Source organism: Uncinocarpus reesii, genomic scaffold, assembly GCF_000003515.1.
Source record: "Uncinocarpus reesii 1704 scaffold_1 genomic scaffold, whole genome shotgun sequence".
Classification (NCBI taxonomy): Eukaryota; Fungi; Ascomycota; class Eurotiomycetes; order Onygenales; family Onygenaceae; genus Uncinocarpus; species Uncinocarpus reesii.
Window position 1 is genome coordinate 2,188,805 of NW_003052500.1, and position 18,877 is coordinate 2,207,681.

General features: G+C 49.7%; 5 protein-coding genes across 5 annotated transcripts; 3 read left to right on the top strand and 2 right to left on the bottom strand.

Moving 5' to 3' along the window:
- Window positions 1-1,019: 1,019 nt before the first annotated feature.
- UREG_00929 (uncharacterized protein) lies at window positions 1,020-1,661 on the bottom strand (the record flags this gene model as incomplete). The annotated part of the gene is made up of 2 exons (XM_002541368.1): window positions 1,020-1,345; window positions 1,553-1,661. The coding sequence occupies 2 exons, from the start codon at window positions 1,659-1,661 to the stop codon at window positions 1,020-1,022; spliced, it is 435 nt and encodes a 144-aa protein (XP_002541414.1).
- A 320-nt stretch (window positions 1,662-1,981) lies between these two features.
- On the top strand, window positions 1,982-5,438 carry UREG_00930 (NAD-specific glutamate dehydrogenase; the record flags this gene model as incomplete). The annotated part of the gene is made up of 4 exons (XM_002541369.1): window positions 1,982-2,285; window positions 2,366-5,193; window positions 5,253-5,353; window positions 5,411-5,438. 4 exons carry the CDS (start codon window positions 1,982-1,984, stop codon window positions 5,436-5,438), a joined length of 3,261 nt encoding a protein of 1,086 aa, XP_002541415.1.
- A 746-nt stretch (window positions 5,439-6,184) lies between these two features.
- On the bottom strand, window positions 6,185-8,445 carry UREG_00931 (uncharacterized protein; the record flags this gene model as incomplete). The annotated part of the gene is made up of 2 exons (XM_002541370.1): window positions 6,185-6,353; window positions 6,452-8,445. The coding sequence occupies 2 exons, from the start codon at window positions 8,443-8,445 to the stop codon at window positions 6,185-6,187; spliced, it is 2,163 nt and encodes a 720-aa protein (XP_002541416.1).
- Window positions 8,446-9,042: 597 nt separating this feature from the next.
- UREG_00932 (uncharacterized protein) lies at window positions 9,043-11,995 on the top strand (the record flags this gene model as incomplete). Its single annotated transcript, XM_002541371.1, has 6 exons — window positions 9,043-9,178; window positions 9,267-9,505; window positions 9,748-9,779; window positions 9,989-10,053; window positions 10,110-10,198; window positions 10,265-11,995. The coding sequence occupies 6 exons, from the start codon at window positions 9,043-9,045 to the stop codon at window positions 11,993-11,995; spliced, it is 2,292 nt and encodes a 763-aa protein (XP_002541417.1).
- Window positions 11,996-13,514: 1,519 nt separating this feature from the next.
- Window positions 13,515-18,789, top strand: UREG_00933 (uncharacterized protein; the record flags this gene model as incomplete). Its single annotated transcript, XM_002541372.1, has 10 exons — window positions 13,515-13,571; window positions 13,644-14,957; window positions 15,017-15,422; window positions 15,493-16,512; window positions 16,571-16,732; window positions 16,795-16,844; window positions 17,281-17,527; window positions 17,612-17,886; window positions 17,965-18,070; window positions 18,137-18,789. 10 exons carry the CDS (start codon window positions 13,515-13,517, stop codon window positions 18,787-18,789), a joined length of 4,290 nt encoding a protein of 1,429 aa, XP_002541418.1.
- Between the last annotated feature and the right edge of the window lie 88 nt (window positions 18,790-18,877).

Consider the following 18,877-nt stretch of genomic DNA (forward strand, 5'->3'; position numbering starts at 1 on the left):
TTCTTTCCTTTTTTTTTTATTTTTGTGAATTGGCGATCACGTCACAGTAACGAAATGAGGGCTGCTCATGAGGCAGCGTTCCGCAAAATGTGCTGCGTAAAAGCACACGATTGGATGGAGATATTGGTCAAAGTCCATCGGGTCGAATTTCGTGATTCGCGAGATTGTCGTCGAAATGATGGCCAATTACGGAGTACGGAGTATGGGAGGCTACAAAAAGAGCTGGAGCACGGACATCGAAAACGAAAGAATTTTCTTCTGCATTGCATGGCCGGGATCATTGACAATTCTCTTGCATCTCCCCGCAAAAACCATGGCGGAACTTCGGAAGAGGGCGAGGGCAGGTGCACGATTCTGCTTCGGCCTCTGGTGAAGAGCCTTTTCTTCAATTCCCAGGTCTGACCGCACTCACACGATGGGGTTGAAATCTCTGATTTTGCGTTGTCGATCCCCCTCCACCCGTCAAGGCTTCCAGAGACGCGGAGAAAGGAGGGGGAGGGGTACCGACGGGATCCATCATCCAGGTACGGGAGGGACCTTTGGCGGAGCGATGATGCAGACATACATTAGCTACATGTGCGGGAACTCAGCTTGGCAGAGTTAAAAAAGGGCCTGGAGCAATGCCCGCTCCCGGCACGTTGGGGAATTTCATCCTTCTGTTTTGCTGGCTGCAACAACCGTTTGCATCTGCAGGCACGCAAATGCTCTCGCCGATGCCCAGGGGCCTGGAATTGCGCGGTTTCAAGATTCGCAGGGTCTCGCCCTTGAGCAACGGGCCAGGTGACTGTCGATGAAAGTCAGCTCAACAGTCAGTTTCCAGGTAAACTAAATCTACGGAGTAAAGAGTAAACTATTGATGGAACATGCGGTCAGCTGTTGCTGCACAAATTTGCCGCTGAGTAATCAGGGAGGTCGCATTGTGTGGCTAAAATTAGCTGGAGGTGGCTGAGCCCATGTGGCTATCCTGTTACGTAATCCGAGCCCACATTGAGAAATGCCGCATGGCGGAACCAATCACGTCACCGCCCGCCACTCGCCTCTGCAAAAAAGGGCCTTTGGAGGCCGCCTTGATTGGCCTTGTCGTTCGGCGACAGAGACGAATGTTGGACGAACGGAATGCGCAACGGTGATATCCACGGATCCGCGACACCTGCCTGCGAATCTGGACCCGGCTTCCAATTGCGGCGGTGAGATGTGCCGGACCCCGTGCCCCGTGTCGAGTTTGACCATTCTTTGGAATCTGCGTCAAGCGTCAATGGTGCACCCGCAAGGTCGAGCACCGGGTGGAAGCTGTTATGTAAGAGGATATCCCCGTTTGGCAAGGTTGCTTCACACCGCATGGCACCTGGAATACGGAGTTCCAGGATGCCTCACGGCCGGCGAGAGGACGGTGTATCTGCCAGCCGTCCTGCCAGCCCAACTGCGCTCCCAGAATCCCATCCCAATGCGCGATCCCTTGTAGACAACCTCTGCTGCTCCAAGCTCCAGCACGTCTTGAGTCAACAGCCACAGTGCCTGGCTCTGCTCGTTCCGCGCGGCTCTTGCCAGGCACCTGTTGAGCGGCCAGCCGATGCTTTCCGCGCGCCGAAAAATCCTGGCTGGTCCCGTGGCTCGCTTCCCTCCAATAGCCGTAGCCCAATCGGGGCTAGCGCCACCGTCATGGCTGGTGCTCCAGGAACCAGCTTTGTCGTCATGAACGTCCCCTCGCCAACCCAAATCCTTCTCTTGTCGTATATCTAGCCGGCCCTCGTCCACCGTCGCTGCTGGCTCTGCGATCACCGTCGTGGATCTATCCAATTCACCCTGTCCTGTCTTCCATGGCCGGACCCTTTGTTCCTGTTGCTCTTCTAAGCTTGTCTTAGCATCCCAAAAAAACCCCCACACGCTCGTCATAGCTTGCTGCGTCTGATCAGCAATCGCCAACACAACCTGAATCTCCTTCTTTGTGCCAGTGTGCTAGCATCGTCTTCATCACTCCATCATGTCTGCCGCTGAGCTCACGATGAATCCTGCCCCTCATGCCGCAGACGGCGCCAATGGCGCTTCCCAACCCAAAGTCAGCCCACTTCCGACTGCAGAGCTGTCAGGCTCCGCGACCCCCACCACCGGATTTCACAGAATTCACAACAAGCAGCTAGACGGGGTCATGCGCACTCCCGGCCGCCAGCCGTCTCCGCAACCTGTTCACTTGGGAATTCCTGGAGGAACGCACCGGGTGCTGTCTGAGCAAGGCCCTGGATATGTGGCTGCCAAATTCGAAGGCAAGGCCAAACAGATGGAGCAAGGTAAGCTGTCCCTTTTTTTTGCGCAGATGAGTTTCACTGCATGTTTGGTGGCAAATCTAACGCCTGGCAACCTATGGTAGTGATGGACCAGTTGGAGGAAAGCGGTTTCATCCCAGCGGAATTCATCTCCACGGAAACGGATTGGTTCTACAAGATGCTCGGGATCGACGATATGTACTTCCAGACCGAGACCGTTGAGGCAATCGCCAGCCATATCCTCTCCCTCTATGCCGCCAAGGTGGCCGCCTACGCGAGAGACGATAAGAGGCTGGAAATCAGACTGGATAAAGAGGCCGCCGATCATGCGGTCTACATCGATACCAGCAGGCCTGGTGTCAGCGCCGTCGACGGCCCCCGATATGAACAGCGTATCGATGAGAAGTACATCGACGGTTCGACTCCAAGCAATAGCTACCGTGTGGAAACCTTCCGCTCCTCCACTTCCATGCCCGATGAAAACCAGAATCAGCTCCGCTGCTACTTTGTCTACAAGTGCCAGTTCAATAACCCCACCCCAGATCCCGGCGAGACAAACATTGAAGTCATCGGCGAGAACCGCTTCTTGCAAAAGGCTACTGCGAACACAAAAGCCATCTATCAAGAAATCATCATCAAGGCAGTGGCCCGGTCTGGTCCTGTCATTGAGATGTTCGAGATTGAAGGAACCCGTGAGAGGAGAATCGTCATCGCGTACCGCCAGGGATCCGCCATGGGCATGTTCAGCGCCTTGTCCGACCTGTACCACTACTATCGCCTGACCAGCTCCCGCAAATATCTCGAAAACTTCTCCAACGGCATCACTGTCCTTTCTCTGTACCTCCGCCCCATGCCCGGTGTCGAAGCGTCCGGAAGACATCCCCCCATCGAGGCCTCTATTCACCAAATCATGAAAGAAGTCTCCCTGCTCTATTGCATTCCTCAAAATAAATTCCAGAGCCACTTTGCTAGCGGTCGCCTCAGTTTGCAAGAAACCATCTACGCCCACTGCGTCTGGGTCTTCGTCCAACAATTCCTTAACCGTCTTGGTTCCGAATACACTTCCTTGACCGCCCTCCTCGATTCCAACAACACCGTCCACGCCGAACTTCTCTCAAAGATCAAGAAGAGACTCCGTACTGAAACTTTTACCTCCGATTACATCCTCGAAATCATCAACAAGTACCCCGACCTAATCCACAGACTCTACCTTGACTTTGCAAGCACCCACTATGTTCAAACCAGGGCTGCTGAGGATGATTTCCTCCCAACTCTGAGTTATCTTCGCCTGCAGGTTGACGAGGTGCTCGATAGCAAACAACTGAAGGATCTTGTCTCCAAGACCGTGGTTAGTGAGCATGACGAGATGGTGATGAAGTCATTCCTCGTCTTCAACCGCGCCGTTCTCAAGACCAACTTCTATACCCCGACCAAGGTCGCTCTGAGCTTCCGTCTGAATCCTGATTTCCTGCCATCCCACGAATACCCACAACCCTTATACGGCATGTTCCTCATCATTAGCTCCGAGTTCCGTGGATTCCATCTTCGATTCCGTGATATCTCTCGTGGTGGTATTCGTATTGTCAAGAGTCGAGACAAGGAAGCCTACTCGATCAACGCTCGTTCGATATTCGACGAAAACTACAACTTGGCCAACACCCAGCAACGAAAGAACAAGGATATCCCAGAAGGAGGCGCCAAGGGTGTTATCTTGCTTGACGTGAACCATCAAGATAAGGCTCGTGTCGCCTTTGAGAAATACATTGACAGCATCCTCGATCTCCTCCTTCCCCCAGCTAGCCCTGGTATCAAGGATCCTATTGTTGATCTCCATGGCCAAGATGAGATTCTCTTCATGGGACCTGATGAGAACACCGCAGAATTGGTCGACTGGGCTACTCTCCACGCTAGACAGCGTGGCGCTCCCTGGTGGAAGTCGTTCTTCACCGGTAAAAACCCTAAGCTTGGTGGTATTCCACATGACACTTATGGCATGACGACCCTATCGATTCGCCAATACGTTGAGGGTATCTATCGTAAGATGGGTGTCGATGAAACCCAAATCCGCAAGTTGCAGACTGGTGGTCCTGATGGTGATCTTGGATCGAACGAGATTTTCCTTGGTCGGGAGAAATATACCGCCATTGTTGATGGCTCTGGTGTTATTGTTGATCCCCAAGGCCTCAACCGTGATGAACTCCTTAGACTTGCGAAATCACGTCTCATGATTTCAAATTTCGACTCGTCGAAGCTCTCTCCTGAGGGATACCGAGTCCTGGTTGATGATGCCAATGTCAAACTTCCTTCCGGCGAGGTTGTCCACAACGGCACTGTCTTCCGAAATACCTTCCACCTTAGACACGGTAACTACGACATGTTCGTACCTTGCGGAGGTCGTCCCGAGTCCATCAACTTGGCAAACGTGTCAAAACTCATTGTCGATGGGAAGTCCACCATCCCATTCCTGGTTGAAGGTGCCAATCTTTTCCTTACCCAAGACTGCAAACTTCGCTTGGAAAAGGCTGGATGTGTTCTTTTCAAGGACGCCTCTGTCAACAAAGGCGGCGTGACCTCATCTTCGCTTGAGGTTCTAGCTTCCCTATCCTTTGATGATGAGAGCTTCGAACAGCATATGTGCATTGGAGAGAATGGCCAAGCTCCAGAATTCTACAACGCATATGTCCGTGAGGTCCAGGAGACCATCAAACGCAACGCGACCTTGGAATTTGAAGCCATTTGGAGAGAACACGAGCAGACTGGAATTCCACGTAGCATTCTCAGTGACACTCTCAGTGTCGCAATTACCAAGTTGGACGAAGAGCTCCAGAAGTCGGAACTCTGGGAAAATTTGCGCTTGCGCAAAGCCGTTTTGGGTGACGCACTCCCCAAATTGCTCCAGGAGAAGATTGGTTTGGAAGTTATGCTCGAGCGGGTGAGTACAATTTTTTCCAGATGATTGACAGTCACCTTTTACTAACAACGATCCTGTAGGTTCCTGATAACTACCTCCGTTCCATCTTTGGCAGCTATCTTGCCAGTCGTTTCGTCTATCAATACGGCAGCACACCAGGCCAATTCGCATTTTTTGATTTGTTAGTCATCTCATCGTCTCTCATAATTGAAGCTATCTTTACTGACTTGGAACACAGCATGTCAAAGCGAATGCCAAAAGAATAGAATCATAGACCTCCCTCTACCCCCTCGGATCTTAACATCTGTAAACTGATACTACGAGCTGTTTTTGAAAGAAGATATACCACGAAGACACAAGAAATAAAAAAATCAAAGAAAAAGAACGCCTAATCAAAAGCTGATATTGAAGAAGGGAAAAAGTAGTCTGGATGGGGATGGGATGATATATCTCCCTTTAATTCAATTTTTGATAAATAGCAATAACTGACTGAGATAAGAAACATATCTGGATTGTTGACTTTTGTGTTTTCCCCTTTTCAGTATGCCATTAACTTGGGTATGGCACTTTTGGTGACAAAGTGCTTAGCACTCTTTTACTTTTTGGGCGATGCTATCACACCCTCAAACTAGGTTTGGATGAGGTGATCAAAGGGCCTTGCCAAAGCCAAAACAATATTTTCATGTATCAAGTGATAATGTATTAAAAGCCGACTTGCTCCTCTTGTGTACCTGTCCAGTTCTGATGTGAATGAATCTTATTGCTTTTTTGCCTATTGCTTCCTAGACTAGCAACAAGCACCTTTACATGCTTTTTAACTACATTGATAACCAGCAAACGCCAAACATATATGCAGAACCCCTAGCTACTCAGACATGATGCACAAATATTGGTTTGTTGGTGTTACATTTGAGCAAGCAACAAGTAAAAAGAAGCAAAAAATTTGATACAGGAATGGGGAAAGCAACCATACGCGTCGCCCTAGGTAAACTGTAAGGGAAAAAAAAGGCCTTCAAACATCAATATTTCTGTTGATATTGAACTTTTTCAGCCCTTCCTCGTCCTCCTCGCAGCCCAGCTGTTCGAGATCGGCCCATAAATCCGGATATTGGGTTTGTGCCCATTCCTCGACTTGTTCTTTCCAGTACTGGAACGGAGTGGCATTGTATAAGGTGCCGATTCTGTGCAGGTAGCGGAGTTAGTGAGGCTTTCGAGATTTGAAAGAAAAAAAAAAAAGGAGAAAAGGAAATAACGGAGCTGTTGAGATCAGGGTACATACGTCAGAGTACTCGGGCCAAACCCAAGCTTTGACTCCATGGCTTGAATAGCCTCCGTCGCCTTCTCCACCTCACAATGTCCTGCCAACGCTCCGATGTACGCATTATATATCCTCTCGTCAATGCGGACATCCATCGACCTCAGTTTCGCTAGCATCTTCGATGCCTCCTGCACGCCATTATGATACGTCTCGCACACGCGGAAGAAAATCACCAATGTCTGTCCCGACGGGCCTTCCTCGGAGTGAAGGATGTCCCGGAAGAATCCCATCGCTTCATCAGGCATCCCGCATGCAGCATACGCGAGCATCAGACCGTTGTAGATCTTGGTCGTTAGGCCAACTTCGAGATCAAGTTTCAACATGTTGTGCACGAGATGAAGCCCGCTGGCGTCGGCGGCGCGGGATATTCCCTGCAGACACATGGCGTAAGTATGTGCTGTGGGGCGCTTGCCTCCACGCTCCTTTTGTCTCATGTGTCCGAATACAAGGCATGCTAGGTCGGATCGGCCACGGTTAAAGAATTGATTCATGATATCTGTCCTGGTGTGAACAGCTGTGCGAGGGAAGGCCATATTTAGCAATTCATAAACTTCCCAGATGCTTTCTGTAGACTCGTTTTGATCGTTGATATAGTCGACGAAAGATTCACTGATTTTGGATAATTCCTCTGAATTATATTGATCGATAATGGGGCGAAGGAGGTTTGAGATGTTTTCGAGTTCGTGGCGGTATAGGAGGACTTTGCACAGGGCTCCAAGCGTTTCAGCTTCAAACCGGCTTCTTGTGTTGAGGAGACGGTCAACAAATGATAAAATGGTGTCGTACTCAGTATTGGTGTAACGGGGGTTACAAAGCTGCCTGAGAATTCTGTTCAACATCATGACGTCTGCCCGATCGGTAAGAGTCTCGAGGTTGAGGTTTTCCACGAGCTCGAGGGCACCGTCAAGGTCTCCCTGCTGAATTTTCGAGTCCATTTGCAGCATATAGGTATGGGCGTCCGGTTGCAATCCCCACTTTTGTGCAAGTGCTAAGTATTCTTGGGCCAAATCTTGCCTCTGGATCGAGATTGCGTGCTCTATGAGCTGGTTGATGGAAGTAATGGTCATAGAGTGTCTGATGTCTGGATTGATTCCAGTCATAACCTCCAAATGCTTCTCAATGTTTGTTGCTGGCTCAGCCCTAGCTGCAGATAGAAGAAATATGGCATCTCGACTTGCTGGAGTTGGATAATCGGGGAGCGATTCACTTAATTGGCTGGCCCACTCCACCATCGAGTTCCGAATAGCGGTCGATATTGCAACCGCAGTCGATGCAGCTGTAGGTTGAAGACCATCCGGTAGGTCTACCTCATAAAGTATCCTCAAAGCTCCAACATTATTTTCTGCTGCTAGCATGGTAACCATTTCCTCATGGGAGTCGGGGTCCAACACAATACCACAACGGCCCATCTTGCCTATTACTACCGGAATATCGGATTCCATGTTTTCCTTTGCTAAACCGCTTATTACATCGAGCCACGGCACGATGCCTTCTGAATGTAGAACATTTTCCCAGTATGTCTCCACAACATTCAATGCCTCGAGCGGTGACCCAGTGGACGCTAATATCGAAACATACGAGCTGAGCGCCTGGGAGCTAGGATTTTGATGTGGTTTCTTCGCCTGTTCATTTCTATGGCAAATTTGCTCATATATTGTTTTGGCAAGCTTGTTTAAAACCTCAGCGGCATCAGGTTCGCAGCCCACTTGAAATAAAGCAAACATGGTAGTTTCGAGATTTTCGAGCCCCAGAGCCACACGCACGGATCCTCGAGCATCTTTGTACGGGTATCCAGCGACTAGGTGCTGTAAGGTCTGTAGAAGAAACCGGGCTTGATTTTGGGTCAATACTGCCATTGACTCCATGCGATCTCGAATGAACGACATGAATGCCTTGGCAAGTATAAAGGGCGGTGGTGGCTGCGACTGTCTTTCCAGAGCGTTTACCAGTTCCATCATTTGCTTGGACCCATTTTCGGCTGGCTGGTTCTTCGCAGCGTTGGCCGTATTTGGGAAAAACGGGAGTGTGAACGCGGATCGGGTTTGCGTCAACCGGAACGGGCATCTTTGTAGGTCACGCGAAGGCAGTAAGAGAGCTACTTTCCGGGAGCATTGGAAATGAACATAAGGCCTGTTTTCCACAATGGCCTGGAACACTCCGCGGGTGAGGTGCGAACGCATAGCTGCGGTTTCGAGAACCTACAAGCATTCAAGTTAGCTGGAAGTGCGCATTGTGGCGACACAGATCCAACGTTACCTATAGTGTGCATTCCACGGCCTGAATGACGACAACTCCAATCGCTCATCAGTCATTTGGCGCAGCTCTCGTCTCGCGATCCAAGGGTGCTGTTCGGGTGAAAGCGAGGCCGCGGTGGTTTGGGTGAAGCTGGCTGATGGAAAGTTTGGATGCAACTCTGGGCTTGGCATTTGCAGAAAGTCGGTCGCCAGATTGACCGATCGAGTTGACATCTTCAGCATTTCTCACCACCACGCCGCACGTTGCTTTGTCAATCCATCGCGGAGGCGCCTACCTGGATTGGTGTAGATCTCACGATGGCGAATCGATTGAATCCCTTGACCTCGCACTCTTTCGTGCGGCCTGCGGTGATGCAGAATATATGCCGGCGCTTCTACACGCCCATGCGCATGGAAAATCCTTTTGGGAAAACGGGGTATAGTGCTCATCAGGGTAGGTCAAATGGATTTTTTTCTGCTACTGATCGATCTATTCAGAAATACCCTGCTTCCCTTTTCAAACGGGTTCTAATTAGCTTTAGAAATGAAAATCGCCGAAGAACAGAAACAACGACGCATTGCAAAAGCTATCGGTGACCAGAAGGCTTTGGATGAGAGGCGGAGGACATTGGAGAGGTTTCAGACCCGTGATTGGAAAGCCGGCGACGTATATTCTCCCCACGATCTCAGCCCTGCGGAAATGAGGAAATGGAAACGGAAATTGAGCCCGTCCGTCGACGTGTTCGACCTTCTAGCGATGAACCCTTTACACCAATACAAGGTGATTATCCTCAGCAGACATCGCAACTTTTCCTTGATATAGTGTGCTAACTGGGTTAGAACTTCTCTATCATGTCCGAATATATCACCGAGATGGGCCGTATAAAACCACGCTCTGTTACCGGTCTCCGTCCTGTCAATCAACGAAGGCTAGCGAAAGCAATCCGAAGGGCGGTTGCATTGGGGCTCATGCCTAGCACATACCAACATCCGGAGATTCTGATGTTGAAGGCGAGATGATAGTTTGGATCTGGCTTCGGAGTCGATTTGTTTGGGTAGGACTACTGGCACTCTCTGTATTATATGCTTCACTTGTAAAATCAGATTTGTTTCTGCTTCAGTACATGGTTACTCCGTCTAGACTATCCCTTACCATTCGTGTTTCGAAAAAGGGGATGCCTGGGCGCGTTTTGCACTGAGGGGAACACCGCACTGGATCAACGTCATCCTCCCTGTAAAGTCGAACAACACTGAAGGCGAACAGGTCTCTTCATTCAGAGCATCCAGTGTCAACCGGTACACGCATCTATTCAATGGCAATCAAGAACGGTATTCTCTCTCCCTTCAAGCCCAAAGGAATGCGGAAATGCTCATTTGTTGAGTAGAATCGATCTGGGCCGCAAGCCCCTCCACCACCAGAGGGCAGCCAACCCAACTTGATGCCGACGTGAAAGGAGAGAGACTCGCGTATGCGGTGAGTTTAGCTGCAGTTACTATTTCGCTGTCGTCTTAGGAGTGATTTTCTAAAGTCCCATTCCAGTCAAACAAGTCGGTATTCCTCCGCTCCATAGACAACCCCGCAGTCGCGAGACAGTACACAGACCACAAGACCGACACAACTGTTGCAAGGTTCTCTCCTTCCGGGTACTATGTTGCCAGCGGTGACGCTGCTGGAACGGTACGGGTTTGGGATTGTGTCGGAGAAGGGATCACAAAAGGCGAATACTTCATCGTGAACGGAAGAATAAACGATCTCGCTTGGGACGGGGATTCACAAAGGATAATTGCTGTGGGCGATGGGAAACAAAGATACGGTCATTGTATCAGTGCAGACAGCGGAAACACTGTTGGCGAAATCACTGGCCACAGCCAGAGCATCAACTCCGTTTCTATTCGACAACAGAGGCCTCTCCGAGCAGCAGCGGCGGGAGATGACAAGACTCTTGTATTCTACCACGGAGCTCCATTCAAGTACAACACTGGCCATCGGGATAACCACAATAACTACATCTACGGGGTCGCTTTTAGCCCTAGCGGAGATAACCTCGTTAGTGTTGGCGGCGACCGACGCATTTGGCTGTATGATGGAAAGACCGGCGAGCCAAAAGTCCAGATTGGCGAAGGAGAACATAAGGGAAGCATATTTGCCGTGTCTTGGTCCCAAGATTCGCGAAAATTCGTTACTGCTGGTGCAGACAGAACTGTGAAGATCTGGGACGTTGAGGCTCAAAAGGTCGTCCAGAATTGGCAGATTGGTCCCGAACAAGGCTCTGCAACTGTTCCACATCAACAAGTCGGCGTTGTTTGGCCAAATGGGAGATCAGATGGGTTGATAATAAGTTTGTCACTTTCAGGAGACCTCAATTATTTGGTCGAAGGACAAGAAAAGCCGAGACAAGTGATCCATGGGCATCAAAAGAACATTACCTCAATCACTCGAGATGACTTTGGACCTAAAGAAACCCTCTGGACTGGAAGCTATGATGGCAGAGTATGTAGCTGGGAAGTCTCAGATGGTGCAATGGAAACCGTTGAAGGTGAAGGACATCCCGGGTACATTGCTGGTCTTGCGGCTGCTAAAGAGGGCAGCGGCGGCCGGATTTATAGTGTTGGCTGGGACGACACAATTCGCTCAGTGGATATATCTTCACATAGTTATGTCGGCCCTGCGATTAAATTGTCAAGTCAGCCCAAAGGGATCGCTGTTGGAGACCAGACGGTGCTAGTTGCCAATACCCAGGGCGTTGAAATCCTGCAAGACGGGAAGAAGACGGGGGAGTTCCACTCGAAAATCTCGCTGAGCGCTATCGCTGCTGCAGGAAGCACCGCCTGTTTGGGAGCTGAGGATTCTTCCGTCCAATTCTACAAAGTCACCCCAACAAGTTTAGAGCCAAAAGCAAGTGGCAAGGTATCCAGGAACCCCATCTCCGCCATGGCATTCAGCCCAGATGGCTCGTTGTTGGCTGCCGGAGACTCCAGAGGCCGAATTGTTGTTTTCAAAGCCGAAGATGGGAGCATTGTTACGGATCGCTGGACAGCTCATACCGGGCGTGTCACCTCCATGGCATGGAGCTCGAACGGAACGCAATTGGTCAGTGGGGGGCTTGACACAAACATCTTTGTATGGAGCCTGGACCGCCGAGGGGACTGGTTAGAGGCGCCCAATGCCCACAAAGAGGGGGTAAACGCCGTGGCGTGGATAGCTGATGACTCGAAAGTCGCTTCAGCTGGTGCGGATGGTGCGGTGAAAATCTGGCAAGTGGAATTTTGAGCATCTTTTGACGTTTATGAGCTTCGCGTGGATGCATATTGGATGATAAAGAACCAATATACCCGGCTAGACGGATGAAATTTGTTTACTTGCCTGACCCTGCTTGTAACTATGGAACTATATCTTGATCACTCTTGCGTGCTGGCACCTCGTTTCAGGTACCTTGCTTTGCGTATGTCAACACTGATGATGATCCTTTTGGCCGTCCGTGGATACCAATCTCCTGATAAGAACTGCAGCTTATTGCATGTGAGATATTACTCTTTTGACCAATATCAAGGCACCTATTTAGCCATTGACCCCGTCAAACAGCACTACCTACATCTTTGACGGCTTTGGTATCAAGCCTTTTCCAATTTCCCAGTAAGCTGATAAGGAATGCGAGCCCAGCGCCAAAAATCGGGATTGCAAGAGCAGCGTTTATATCCGCCATGTAGGCCGAAACGACACCGGGGACTTCGCGGCCTCTAATGCTGTAGAGTTTGGCGCAACGCCACAGATCAGATTCCCTAGCTCAAAGACGAGGACAGAGGCAAGGAAGGTGTACATCAAGGAGAAGTACTTGTACGCTTTTTCCCACGATGACAGGAAACCACCGTTGGCCGGGAAAAACGCGGAGCCATACCATGATACCTTGTCGAGGCCACGAAATTCGTCTGTGATTCGGGGGATTGCGGTTGCGACAATGGTTTTGTTGGAATCATAGTCAATTGCTGGGATTGCAAAAGTAGGGGAACGGAGTGAATTCACTATATCGAGAGAGGGAAGGAAATTGCTGAGAATCAGAGCGAGGACAATAAAAGTCAGAGCGGTGCCTCCGGGATATTCCGTCGCCGCTGATGCAGGTATTTCCCATTTCCTTCATATCTCCTCCGTCCGGTAAGGCCGATAGTGCTGAGCCATTACTCATGGACAGTGAAACTGGGTATTCCTTCTCAGGGTCCTGACATGGGCTTGCAGTAGCATTGGCCATGCTGAGCACGATTTTGATTGACAACCTCCCTAAATGGGAACTAAGCAGTACTTGAGGAATTCATGGATCAAAGGAATCGTCGAATTGAAGCTTGAGAATACCGGGTATCAAATTCTCATTAGAACTGCGGAGTATGAAGGTAGCGCTTGTTGCTTGCAAGCCCAGCATCCCCGGCGGAGAGCACAAGACGCAAAAACGACTGCGGGTTTCTCTTTTCGAATCCTCCATTTCCTCCATGCTTCATGCTTGAATCCTCGTCGTCGCCCCCTTTTGGCTCCTTTTCCGCTCGACTCGCGTGAGCTGACTAATGGTGCGCAGCACGCCATACTGCATACAGACTAACTCTCCAATTAAGGTTAAGCTACATTTAGTGCCTTGGCACAACTAGTTAAGGCAAAGCTTGTTACGTCATCTCAAGCTGATCGCTTGGCAGCGACAACCGGAGTTGCAGCCAGTAAACAACCGGGAGTCAAGGGCTTTTGGCTTGTGGCGAGCGACTGCTATCTCCCTCTACGTGGTATGGCAACTGTGCTCTGATGGGCGACCATGCCCTCGCCGCCCCCAACTCAAGCTGCGTGGCCTCCACGATTTCGCCGACCGCAGGTGAGTGGACTCGAGCTTGTCAAGCTTCGCGCGCAGACAGAGGAACTGATCCTGAATATCCGAATCCATTAGCTACGATATGCTACCCTTATCGTTCCTAGGACTGGCCGGCGCGTTAGAAGCCCGGATGCCCTACACACGATCTTCGACTCTCCCGATGACCAAACTCCGCTACTGCCACGGAGCTCCCTCCCGTCCCGGAATACCGAGAATACATGGCTCAATCGAGCCAAAGCCGTGAAAGCTAGTGCCTTTGCATTCTTTGCATCCGAGACGGGCAAGGGTGTGCTTAAATGTAGCCTCGCATATTTGCTCGGGACGCTCGCGACGTTCGTTCCCCCGATAGCCGCGTTACTGGGCCAGCAAGGCGGCAAACATACTGTTGCAACGATAACGGTGTATTTTCATCCTGCGAGAACGATGGGAAGTATGCTCTTTGCTCTCGTGTGTGCATCTGTGGCATTCATATATGCTTCACTTATATCCGTCATGAGCATGGGAGTGTCTGTTTTTTTTGAAGATGCCGTTCATCTCCTTCCTCTAGGCCATGCAATTGTCCTTTTGGTCTTTTGTGGTGGTGGCCTGGGGCTTGTCGGGTGGGTGAAGCAAAAAATGGGTGACCCGTTGGTGAACGTTGGTTGCTCGCTAGCCTCCCTCGCGATCGTCACCGTATTGACGAAAGAAGGTGCTGTGCAGCGAGGGGATATCTCGTTTGTCAAAATATCGCAGGTCCTGAAAATGCTACTTATGGGGACTCTCGCAACAGGGGCTGTGTGCTTTGCTGTCTATCCGGTGTCTGCTAGAACTAAGCTTCGGCAGGCCTTGATAGAAGCGACTGATTCTCTCTCTGATATGTTGCGGATTATCACAGAAACGTTTTTAGAAGGATCAGAGGATTTATTGGAACAAAAGGAATTCCTGGAAGCTTCTGAGCGAAACAAGACAGCATCTGCAAATATCGATAAATTGCTGAAAGAGGCCAAATTTGAGCACTATGTTATGGGGACTGCAAATGAATATTATCTCGAGAAGAAACTTTCCATGTGTATCCAGGATTTGGCCCAAAACACGGGCGGTCTCCGAAGCGCCGCTGAACTTCAGTTTGGTTTACTGAAACAATCCTACGTTCCGAATCGCTCGACTTCATCGTCTGAAGGTAATCTGGAATCTCAAAACGAGGAGGCGTTTCCCTCAATATTCTCTCCTGTGTCAACAATACGGGAACAAGTAACACCAAGTGAATACTTTATGGAAAGTTCAGACAATGGGCCACAATCACACGGTCTCAGTCTCCAAGCTTCCCCCATGGAATCTAGCGAGAATATCGAGCCAAATTCTCCGGCCGATATATTCGAGAAGTTTATTTTCCATCTTGGACCATCGATGGTAAGCATCAATCATTATGATACATTTTTATGAGATGAATCACTGATATCATCCCATAGAGGTCATTAGCTTATACCCTCCGAGAAATTCTCGGCGAGCTCCCATATGGTCCTGCGCCGGCTTTCAAAATTGCCATTAACAACAAGTTCCGGATCAGTTTGGACCGTGCTTTGGGTTTATATCGAACCTCTAGAAATGATGCTTTGAATATCATTTACATGCGGAAAGATTTCATAAAGGTCAGGTCCGCTGAAGTTCAAGCCGATCTTGAGGAAGTGGCAGCAAGCTGTGGCCATTTCAGTTTTTCATTGCAAGAGTTCGCCGAAGAATTGAAAGATTTCCTTGATATACTGGATGAATTGCAGCTGGAAACAGAAGAAAGGCCCGGTGGGCGATCGTGGGCATGGCTAAATCCTTGGTCGTCACATCGAAGGATCAATGGCGATGATAGTATATCCAACCCTGGTAGGCCCCAGAATGGCCCCAGCAACCATGACGCTCAATCTAGGCTGTATGCAATGCTAACCCACTTCAGATGTTTCAGTCCCTTCGATGAACCCAAAACTACTGGGTACCGTTACGTCAAGTACCTTGAAAGCAAAGGGAAGCCTCCGATTTAGGTTATGGAAGGGCCTGACAATATTTCGACGGGACGAGACTAAATTTGCCATCAAAGTGGGAGCCGGCGCCGCGCTCTACGCCTTGCCCTCCTTTTTACACTCTACGCGCCCTATCTATTCTCATTGGCGAGGCGAATGGGGTTTGCTCTCATACATGTTTGTTTGTTCCATGACCATTGGCGCATCGAACACTACAGGGTATGCACGATTTTTTGGTACTTGTCTAGGTGCATTTTGCGCGCTGGCAGCTTGGTACGTGACGCGTGCAAACGTCTTTGGACTGCTCTTCTTAGGCTGGACAATGTCTGCATGGACAGCCTACATTATCATCGGCCAGGGCCGTGGGCCGATGGGCCGTTTCATCATGCTGACATACAATTTGGTGGTACTTTACTCGTACTCCTTGTCACTAAAGGATAGCGATGACGGCCAAGATGAGGGTGGAGCAAGCCCTTTGGTTGCAGATATCGCACTCCATCGGGTTGTAGCCGTTTCATCTGGTATCGTCTGGGGTATCTTTATCACGAGAGTTATCTGGCCTATAAGTGCTCGGAGGAAGCTAAAAGATGGTTTGAGCTTGCTATGGCTCCGGATGAGTATTATTTGGAAGAGGGATCCTCTTTCCACGATGACTCGGGACGGCTCTGCAAATGCGTACTACACCACTAAAGAAAAGCTCGAGCTCCAGCGTTTTCTCGCCCACCTGGAGACTCTCCGCATTTCTGCTAACTCTGAGTTTTCCTTGAAGCGGCCGTTTCCTGATGCCTCTTATCGGGCTTGCCTTTCAGGCACACGCCGCATGCTGGACGCATTTCAGGCTATGAACCTTGAAATTATGAAGAACCTAACGGCATCAGAGGGTGAAGCCGCCATGCTAAGGCACACATTGGCGGATAGGAGGCAGCTCTCGGCAAGAATTACGCATTTACTTGCAAGTACGTGGATATACGCCTTGCAATCCATCTTTCAAAGGCATACTGACATCCTGTGAAGTTTTGGCATCGTCAATGAAGTTGGGATATCAACTTAATGACACGCCGCCAGATATCGACCACTCGAGAGATAGACTATTGGCGCGGCTTCATCATTTTCGAAAAGACCAAACAACATCCAGGCTAACGACTGACGAAGACTATGCCCTGTTATATGCATTTGGTATGTCGTTTTTTTGCGCGTTTGTTTTGACCCATGCTAAGAATTTCCGCTTCACCCTACAGTGCTAGTTACAGGCCAGCTGCGAGATGAAATCATGGCCGTGATAGACGAAGTAAGTAGGCTGTTTGGGGTCGTAAATGAAGATATTCTCGCTCTTCATTGATATATAGAGAGAGCCCGAGTAAGCCCATGTGGGCAGCAACATGGGCAATGCAACTAGTTAGTTACAATTGTAGTCAAAATCTCTTTTAGCAGCCCAGACATAATCGTTTGCAAAATAGTATATTTCGCGCATCTCTCAATTGTAGGGACCTGGAGTTGAAGTAACTAGATACAGGCTTTGTGATTCCTGCAATCCAAGACGACAAGCTTGATGTCGCTCACCAAAGTCCAACCTTCACCCGCCAAACCATCAAAACTTCCATCAACACTTCTCGACTTTCATCGCCGTTTCATGCCGTACCTATTATCCCATTATCATACAGGGGGTTTATTGCGTCTTCCGCTATAAATGAGGGTGTAGCTAGGTGGTCTCTGGCTTCGCGCAGCCCAGGCGCCCCGCGTCCACCTCGGCGATGCAGATTAACCCGGCGGCTTTGACAGGGACGGACTCTGCGTCGACGTCGGTCCCTGCTGTTAAACCTGCCATCTCTGCCCCTACAGCTACACAGAAAACTACAAAGGCGCTGATATCCGTTCCGCGGCTTGACTTTGAGCCCATCTACACGGAATTGAAGATAGCCGTTGGGGATAACTGGGTTGCGTACAAGCAAGCCACAACACTTTTCCTTCTAGGTATGTGCTGAACGCGAAAGATGCCGAAAAGATGAGGTGATATTTTGTGTTATTGCATTTGCTGACGTTTCCGATTTGTTATAGGGCATTTGAACCAAAATGAATTCTCGAGACGTGTTGACCACTTCCTATGCGCTGACCCCAAGCTGGAACATCTGCATAACAACTTCATCTGTGCCATAATTGGGAACCTCACCAGAGACCTTCCAGACCATGGCGTTGCCAGCTGGGTTTCTGCAAATGACAAGCCGACCGTGGTGTCGAAGCCGGCTTCTGGTGATGCCGCTGAGCAGCGACTCAAGACAGAAGTTATGCAGCTACAACCGAGAGATAGGAGAAGATTGAAAGCTATTCCGGAAGTAAGTGAAACTATACTGCGGCTAGGGTGCGGGCTGGGCTACGGGAGTGAGGCTAACATACATTTCTTTGTGCTGTAGCCGGACCCTCATGCTATCCCAAACCCTCTTGAGGAATACCACCTAGCGAAGCAGATACGAATAACGGATCAAGTTCCCGCCAACGCAGGAGGGCTGAATACGCCGAGTGAGTTTTACTCTCTCGGTTGTCGTGGTGTGAAGAATGAACTAACTATTGTTGCTATTATTATAGATTGGGAGCTTGAAATCCGAAAACGATATGCCCAACCGCTTGCTTCTGAAATAGGTGAATTCCCTGATGCCGAATCAATACATGCGCGCATGGTACCCATTTGCTACGAGGAATCTGTAACGAACGGAGCTTCGTTTCCCTGCGCCGTGTTCATGTCGATTGCTACCGAAAACTTTATCAAGGAATTTCTCTCGCACGTATTCGCACAGACGAGAGCGAATGGTCCCTCAGGAACAATAAACGGCACAATGACGAGAAAATATAGGCAGCAGCTGGAAAAAGAAGAGCTAGCCTTTTCTCGTGGAGAGTTAGTAAAGAATTCTGCGAATGGGTTATTGCCTGTCGAAGCAAAAGAAGCCAGCACGAGACAAGCCCTCGGCGTCCAAGATCTCAAATTTACATTGGATCTGAATGGGAACCTGTTAGGTCATATGCCGTTAATCGTCAATCAGATCATGAACGGTTACCTGGATGGAGAACTTGAAGCAGAACATGAAGGTTATCTGGAGCTTGAAGACGGCACACAAGAAGATCCATTTGAACCGGATGAAATGGATATCGACGAAGCTGGCTGGGACTGGCAAGGCGCAACTGCTGCAGATCGAGAGCAGTTGAACTCTCTCCTTGACGAGTGCCTTAGCATGGCTGCTTGAAAGATTCGCTCTGAGGCTGGATTTTCAAAGATAGTGTTGGTGAGTAACGCATTCTGCTGGCGTATACTGGATGGGGTTTTCCTTCCCA